This window comes from Triticum dicoccoides, chromosome 1B, assembly GCF_002162155.2.
Source record: "Triticum dicoccoides isolate Atlit2015 ecotype Zavitan chromosome 1B, WEW_v2.0, whole genome shotgun sequence".
NCBI classification, from domain to species: domain Eukaryota; kingdom Viridiplantae; phylum Streptophyta; class Magnoliopsida; order Poales; family Poaceae; genus Triticum; species Triticum dicoccoides.
This window is the reverse complement of record NC_041381.1, coordinates 194,361,959-194,370,689: the sequence shown is the minus strand read 5'-3', so window position 1 is coordinate 194,370,689 and position 8,731 is coordinate 194,361,959. Positions and strand designations below refer to the sequence as shown.

At 44.6% G+C, this 8,731-nt stretch overlaps 1 protein-coding gene across 1 annotated transcript; it reads left to right on the top strand.

Annotated features, from left to right (window-relative positions):
• Positions 1–4,080: 4,080 nt before the first annotated feature.
• LOC119327905 (5-amino-6-(5-phospho-D-ribitylamino)uracil phosphatase, chloroplastic-like) lies at positions 4,081–7,518 on the top strand. The gene is made up of 11 exons (XM_037600977.1): positions 4,081–4,241; positions 4,329–4,421; positions 5,151–5,219; positions 5,424–5,528; positions 5,821–5,875; positions 5,954–6,027; positions 6,242–6,325; positions 6,408–6,548; positions 6,667–6,732; positions 6,815–6,924; positions 7,043–7,518. Exons 1-11 carry the CDS (start codon positions 4,137–4,139, stop codon positions 7,209–7,211), a joined length of 1,071 nt encoding a protein of 356 aa, XP_037456874.1. The 5' UTR covers positions 4,081–4,136; the 3' UTR covers positions 7,212–7,518.
• The last annotated feature ends 1,213 nt before the right edge of the window (positions 7,519–8,731 follow it).

The following is an 8,731-nucleotide window of genomic DNA, read 5'->3' as shown; positions in this document are numbered from 1 at the left end:
TCGCCATAGCAGCCGTCTCCGGCCACCCCTCGCTCCCCCGACTAGCTCAGAAGCTCCGCCACAACCCCCTCTTCTTCCCCACCGCTCCACGGGCCTCCGGAAGCCCTGCATCGCCGCCACGTCGCCGTTCCCCTCTTCGGGCTCCGACCATCATCGCCGTCGAATTCGCCGTCTCCAGCGCGTCTCCGAGCCCGCTTCGACGCCCACTGCAACCGCGGTGAGCCCCCGAGTCGTTTCCCCCTTCTCCCCTGGTCTCTTTCGACCTCTGGGCCTTAGCCCCACCTTGGCCAAGAGCTCCACGCCGCCGGCGATGTCGCCGTCGTGGCCACGGTCACCGTAGCGCCCAACCGAGCACACTATCGTGCTCCACGCCTCACTAGGAGCATGCAGCACGCACCAACGCCTCCCCAAACACCCTGCAACGCCGACTCCAACCGCACCCGAACTCCGGCCACCGCTCACGAGCTCGCCGTCGACGGTACCGGCCACCCCAGGCTCGGCCACCACCACCGTTCGACGCGCGGGAGCAAGAGATCTCCAACGGGCCCAAGAACGGCCTCGCCCGTGCCCTGTAGCGCGATCCCGCATCGCGCCGCCGTCTCGGGCCTCGCCGGCGTCACGTCGCCGGTGGGTTTGACCCACTTTGACCACGGCAGGACCCCCCCTGAGTCCCTGACAGGTGGGCCCAGCCCTGTAGCTAATTAGGATTAGCGCTAACCACTATTAGTTAACCCCCTGACACTGACCAGTGGGCCCCAGCGCCACTAACCCCTAATTAGGATTAAACTAACCCTGTTTAACCCCCCTGTCACTGACGTGTGGGCCCCACACGTCAGGTTTGACCCCAGCCAGCCGCAGTTGACCACTGACGTCATGCTGACGTCATGCTGACGCAATATTATAATTTCTGGATTTAATTTAAATCAGGAAATTCCAGAATATTATTTAAACTTCAAAAATTCATAACTTTTATTCTGTAACTCCAAATTGGACAAATTGTATATGAAAAATGATCAGAAAAATCCAATCTATCCATCTGTACTATTTTCATGCATGATTAAACAAGTTAAATTGATGTTTCAAGCAGAACAAGGAAAAGCACTTTAAAAGGCCATATTTGAATTTGAAATTTGAATCCTTGATTCAAATTTGTTCAAACCCTTCTGGTTTTAGTTGCATTAGCCCAACACACTCATATTGCCATGTTTCATGCATGCATCATATTGTTACACATTGTTTGGTGATGGTTGTGTGTCGGTGTTCTTTGCGACAGGTTCTGCCTCCAAGGAGTACCGTGATTACCCTAACGAAGAACCGTATCAGTGCATCGAACCATCAGGCAAGCAACCAACCATTTGATCATATCGATACAATCCCATGTTCTCGCTCCTGCTCTCTTTTACTGCATTAAGACAACGCGATTCAAACTGCTGTGTGCTACGGTAGTTGAACCCATTTCCTCTGCATGACCTGTCATTGCCACAGTAACTAGATGAAACCCACTAGCATGTGTAGGAGTTGATTGAGCCCTATGTATGTGTTGTTCCTACCTTGCTATGCCTGCTATGCTTAGAGTCGTGTCAGGTCTGGTTCATCTGGGTGATGGGCTAGAGTGAAATGATTATGTCGGTAATGAGAGTGGTGTGGTGAACACGATTTGGTAAAGGTATCGATGAGAGGCCATGTAGGAGTACATGGTGGGTTGTTTCATTGAAGCCGACCTTAAGCATTGAGATCTGTATGTGTGATTTAAGAATCAGCTACTACCATGCATTGGGCCCGAAACCAATGGACCCTCTCGGCTTCTTATTCACCCTAGTTCTCCGTCCAGGAGTTGCAAGTAGTTTCTGGTGTTTGTAGCCTACTGGAGGCCGTGGACAGCGCTGACCGTAGGGGTGGGCTGTGATGCGGTAGGTACGTGGCACGGTGTACCGAATACCCATTAGGTATCTCGGGAACCCTGTTCACATCGTTCGGGGCCGTATGGGAAACCTCGGCCGGACTCCCTGCGGATGGAACCTGGATAGGCGATAAACCTGGACTGGAGGCTTAGGTGATTAGGTAGGTCGTGGCCGACACCCACGTTGGGCTTCCGCTTGAAGGTTGCCGAGTACATGTCGTGTAAACGACGGTAAGTGGTGAGTGCGTGTATGAAGGAGTACACCCCTGCAGGGTTATCATGATCTATTCGAATAGCCGCGTCCGCGGTAAAGGACTACTTGGTTGCCTATACAGTTCATAGACAAGTAAATGGAAACTACTAAAAGCCTTCAAGATAAGTGTGAGTGCCGAGGATGGCTCTTCCGTAGGAAGACGGAGGTGGATCCTCGGTAGTGTATTGAAGTGGTGAGTAGTGGACTCGTGTGCGCAAAACCATTTCAAGTTGGAGTATCGTAGGATAGTCTAGCCAAGAGTCAAAGCTGGCTTGCTGCAATAACTCCACCAACCCTTCTTGATACTATGCATGTATGTAGGATCTGATGTAAGTCTTGCTGAGTACCTTTGTACTCATGTTGCTATAATCTACATTTTTACAGAAGACGCTGCAACCCCTTCTGATGGGTTCTATGTAGACGTTGACATCAACGAGTAGGCTAAAGACACAGGTGGTGACCCTGAGCTTGTGAAGGACCTTGTAGTATAGCTAGGCTTCCCAAGCCTCTTTTATTTTACTAGTTGTCTGTACTCAGACAAGTTACTTCCGCTGCTGGTTTGTATGACTGTATGACTTGTATGTTGGGTCGTGAGACCCGTACCTTTGTGTATGTTATGTATGGCTCCCTGAGCCTTAAATAAAGTACTTATATCGTAGAGTCATGTTGTGATGCTTCATTGTATTGCACATATCGAGCATATTGTGTGCATGATTGAAATGCTTGGTATGTGTGGGATCTGACTATCTAGTTGTTTATCTTTAGTAGCCTCTCTTACCGGGAAATGTCTCCTAGTGTTACCGCTGAGCCATGGTAGCTTGCTACTGCTCTGGAACACTTAGGCTGGCCGGCATGTGTCCTTCTTCGTTCCCGTGTCTGTCCCTTCGGGGAAATGCCACGCTTTGAGTACCGGAGTCCTGTTAGCCCGCTACAGCCCGGTTTACCAGAGTCCTGCTAGCCCAGTGCTACAGCCCGGACCCACTTGCTGATGACCGACACGTTCGAAGCTGGGTCATGGATGCCTGTCCCTGTAAGTCTGTGCCACTTTGGGTTTACGACTAGTCATGTCAGCCCGGGCTCTTTATCATATGGATGCTAGCGACACTATCATATACGTGAGCCAAAAGGCGCAAACGGTCCCGGGCAAAGGTAAGGCGACACCCGTGGGGATACCGTGCGTGAGGCCGCAAAGTGATATGAGGTGTTACCGGCTAGATCGATGTGACATCGAGTCGGGGTCCTGACATTTATATCCTTTTTGGTTGTAGAAGTTTAAGAACTTGTTGGTAACGAACTAAGTTGATCTTTTAGATGTTGTAGAATAGCTCAACGTTGCACGTGTAGTATGGATATAAGTTACCGAATATAAGTTATACGGATGCAGAGTGTCAAATATTAGATGTGTTTGATCAGTGTCCACGCGTCCGCGTGCGTTTAAGGGACTGAATTAATCCATCACGACTGTAGATGCTCTCAAAACGGGACTGCAGGTGTAGGTCATCCGAATTCTGAACTATTTTTCACCTACAGATCAGCAGATATCCATCTTCACTATTTATTGCTAAATATCTCTCAGTATGGAACACGCACCAAAAGAATTACTCCCTCCGTTTTTAAATATTTTTCTTTCTAAAAATCTCAACAAATGTCTACATGGGAGCAAAATAAATAAATCTACATAATAAAATATGTCTATATACATCCGTATGTGATAGTTCATTTGAAATCTCTAAAATATTTAGAGACAGAGGAAGTACGAGATAATTACGCAGACAATTCTTTCAGCTAAGTTAGATTCATATTTTATTTTCTCAAATGATTTGTTAAATACCGAAGTCTGAAAATTTCTGCTTTCCAGCCAGAAAAATCAAAACCAATATAGGCGCAAAAATGAAAAAATGCGTGACACAAAAAAAATCCCAAAAGAAAACCCTCCCACTCCATCCCGTCTCTCCCCCTCGCCTCTTTCCCCTTCCCATTTCCATGGAGTCGTGCAGCTTCCGCACCGCCACCTCTCCTTCGCCGTTCCCCTCGGCTCCGTCGTCCTCCTCGTCCCCTCGCGCGCCTTACCCCAATCTCCGGTTCGCCGTAAGCAGTACCCGCGTCCTCCTATTTTCTTTTCTTTTTGTGTGTTTTGTCGCATCCGTTCCCTGATTTCTTTTCCTTTCCGCACAGAGAGCAAGAAATGGGAGGCAGATGCGGATGCGGAGGATGGCGTCGGGGTTTGATGCCTTCCCGCCCCTCCCAGGCAAGGTCTTCGTCGAGGAGGTGAGAGTCTTGGTTTATTAAAAAATGAAAATCCTTTTTTGGATTAATAAAGCAGCTTTCTTGATTAGTATATTTGTTGATTTTCGAGAACCCTGACTTCCCCTAGGTGCAAATGTCCAATTAAATGCTCTTAGCATTGAATTAGCTCCGTGTGCGCTCCGGATTAGCCTCTCAACGAACTTGCTGTCCCTGCTCCGGGTTACAGATTGCACACTTATTTCCTTGAAGAAATAGTAGTACTATGGATATGGTTCCCGGGTTACTATAGATGTGGTAGGGTAGAGTTGGGCTATCTAGCTTCTCGGGTTTGTCCATTTCTTCCATTTTAGTTTAGTCAAGTGAGTTTCATGTAATTAGGTCAAGTAAAGTGGATCTATGATAGTTCCATGGTTCTGCCAGTGAATTATTTCTACCACTAGATACATTTGTTTCATATAGGTTGATGCTGGATTAGTCAGTGAGGTGCTTCTTTGATTAATTCATGGTTTCATCTGTTAGCTGCTCAGTGAAGCAGATCACTGTTCACTAGCCTTTTTTTTTATCAAGATCCTTGCAAATTCTTTCTCTGGATCGCCATCACTGTGGGAGCCGTAGTATGCTATACAACTGAACCCTTCTTTAGCCAGTTTTAATACCGGTTCACTAAATACAATCTCTGCAGGATTAGCAAATCTTCTTTTAAACTTTATCTGTTGCTGATTAAAAAGATTATGCATTTATTTCTGTTAGACAATTGGAGCTGAATATGGGGAAGGCTTCGAGACTTTCAGGATGGACGGACCACTCAATATCGATGTGGTAAGCATATATCATGATACCACTTGCAATTATACCATTATGTGCTATTAGCAACCTACTCCCTCCGTCCCATAATATAAGATCTTTCTTCTACCTTTCAGTGGATGAGCTTTCTTCTACCTTTATCTTTCTTCTATCTTGACGGAGGGAGCATCATTTATCTGTTATGTTACTTCAGTGGATGAGCTTTCTTCTACCTTTCAGGATTATCTTAACGAAAAATTGCAAGAATGCTTCCTTCAAAGGATAAGGCATGCTATGAAGCCGGATGAAGCATTTGGTTTAATTTTCTCATGGGACAATGTTATTGTGAGTTTTCGTCTCTGTGTTAGTGTATCATACTGCAATAGTTAGTGACACCGTGTGTTTAAAATGGCATTTTGGAAAATACTTGCTCGCCTACAGTTATTAATTGCAGCAATAGCCAAGCAAACTATACTTGTACATAATTCAGCATTTCCCTGGTTCAATTGCATTACAGGATTCTTTGTTATGTAGTTTCATTTGTAGGTGAATCCTCATATTGTGTGTATAGGTTGCCGCTATGTCATTACTGCTTCACTAATTGACCGACATTTGATGCTCTTTTCTGTTCTCTTAGGCTGACACAGACTCACTAAAGTTGGATGCTTGGAGACAGCTTGCTTTGGAGGAAGGTATTATTTTTGTAAACATAGTCGCATATTGCTATATGACCTTGGTAAACACATACTAATGTAATTTATCTTGCGCAGGGAAGGACATCCCTACTGCTGCTCATATCCAAAAGAGTATTATTCATGGTGCTGCTGACCATGTCCTTAGAAAGGTATGTGTGTGTTTCGGTGGACGTATCTTTTGAATTTTTTATACCAAGCCTACATTATCATCTAGCAATTCAAGGTACAGAAATATTTTAGCTGCAAAAAAGATGTTAGAAAATTTACATGTTCCCTTTTAGCACCCCCTTTTTTGTCGCTCCAATGCCTTCGCTTGAATAGGGCACTGGTACTTGAAGCATCACTTCTACTTGTGGTTACCAGGTTTTGTATTGGGCAAAAGAGGATGATCAAATGGAAAGGTTGAAGGCACGACTTATAGAGCTGTACTATGAAAGCCTCTTCAAAGTAAATCTTCTCCTTCTTGCATTGAGTAGGATTTGATTTACTCTATGATTTCCCCTGACTGTCTGAAATCCATGTCATTCAGCTTGATACCCCAGTAGAAGGATTGAGAGAATGGTTGGATGCAGTTCGGACAGCAGGTATACCCTGTGCTGTGGCATCGTCCCTGGATAGGAGATGCATGGTTGAAGCTTTGGATAGGATGTCGTTAAGCAAATACTTCAAGGTTTTTCTGTCACCCTTCTTAGTTTCCCAAGGTTTACTGATCTGAAAAACATACTGCCTAGCTTAGGCATATGGTGATCATTACAAGTTAATTTTGTTTTTTGCCTTGTCAAATACAGGCAATTGTGACCGATGAGGATGATATGGAGTCAATAGCACATAGGTTTCTCTCAGCTGCTGTTAAGGCATGTTTTTTCCTGACTACTAGTTGATTATTGTTGCTGAACTGTGCAAAGAACATGTTTGCTGATCTTCTCTTCTTGGCAGTTGGATCGGAAGCCCTCGAAGTGCATAGTGTTTGAGGATGACCCAAGAGGCGTTACAGCTGCTCACAACTGCACTATGATGGCAGTTTCCCTGATTGGTGCTCATCCGGCGTATGTAGCACTGTTTTCCTTGGAGCAATCTAGTAGCTCCACTCAAGTCACAAATGTTCGGTTCAATAGGAAAGTCAATAGATGCTTCTTGTGTGTAATTGTTTCTGGTGACATACAGGTACGAGCTGGAACAAGCGGACCTTGCTGTCGCGAGATACAGCGAGCTCTCGGTGATCAACCTCAGAAGGATGTTTGCACACAAGGGGCTAAGCTTCATGGACATGCAGAAGCAGATAATCGAGAGGTCGCCACCCAAGAGGAAGCTGACAGTAGACACCATCTTCTGACTAACTATTTTGCTCCGGTTCCCCATCTTCTGTTCTTGAACCGCTAGCCAGCAGCCTGTGGCTTGTGCAGTGTATATAGTGTTGCATTGCATGTGAGTTAGATAAGATAGTGGCGTAGTGCTGATCTTAGGTGATCCCGTCGTGTTACACTCGTTCAGAGATCTCTGAATGTAGTAGCTGTATTTGAAATTACAGGGAGAAAATTGCCGCCGTTACAACCAGCGCCGTTGCTGCTGCAAGCTAATGGCGGTATCGAATTTATTCATCATTTTGAAATTACATGGAGATGACTATTGCACATTGCCAAGTCTTTTTCTGGATGAGCTGCATTCTCTTGAGAACGCTTTCGCTGATGGCACGTTCTTCTTTTACAGGCTTAATACCTGCACCAGCGTATTTCATACACCGTCAGACTGGCGTAGACCACAAACGTACATAGTGAAAATGATGTACGGGTTGTGGGTTTCGTTAGTATGAAACCACTGCATGAAAAATCTGAAAACTACGGTTTTTGTGGATTTCATCATGAAAATAACCTCAGTTTAGAAGGCTTGGACGCCTGAACTTTGACTCTGCATGCGGGAAGCAGAGCAATTTCTGTTTAGGATTGCTTTTCTTTCATGGCTTTCAAGACCAGTGATGAATTTCAATGTAACTTTTTTTGCTTGCATCAGCTCCCCTATGAAAACTGTCTGTCAAACAGGCAGTTGAACGACCTCCTTTTCATTTCGGACGAATAAATGCAAAATCTTAGCGTGCTTGTTTTTCCCATCCTTGTGAGCAACACTTTGTGCCATGTACTTATTTTTACGATTCAAGCAGGAGCTCTGCCGATTTCATTAAGATATGAAAAAGCAAACAAATACAGATGACCTGGTTTCAAAGGAAAACTGTCCTGAAAACCACGCGAAACAAGAAAAAAGGAAGAAAAAAAAAACAGCACAACCCCGGGGTGGATGTAATTTTGTGTGACATGTTTCAAATCATGAAAAAAAACAACACATATAGACATGAACATGAAATCTAGACCTACTTCGGTAGTCTGTGAAGAGATGCAATTTTGTGTGACATGTTTCAAATCATGAAAAAGTTTTGCTATTGACTCTTAATTTATATTGGAATGCAGCCAGACGATAATTTCATTTCTTAAGTAGCTTTCCTACCTTCCAACACCATATGATAGAAACTCAAAATCCCGCAAACTATTTTGGCAGTGGACTATACACTACAAATCATGCAACATGTTTAGTAAATAAATCACTCTAGATACTAGTTTTAGTCGGTCATCCCGCGTCAACTAAAATAGTATGAATTAGAAATCTCTTATGATGCTTCTCTAGTCAAGCCAAACAAAAGCATCCTTATAGTGACAAAAATGATCAAATTCATGATACATAAGTTGTTTTTTCCCGATTGAGGAGGATTGCATGCTACTATTAAACTCCAGTATATTCCACATGATCATCCCTACACATATTCATTGCAAGTAATGATCTTCCCTGCTGATGGTTGTGCTTAAT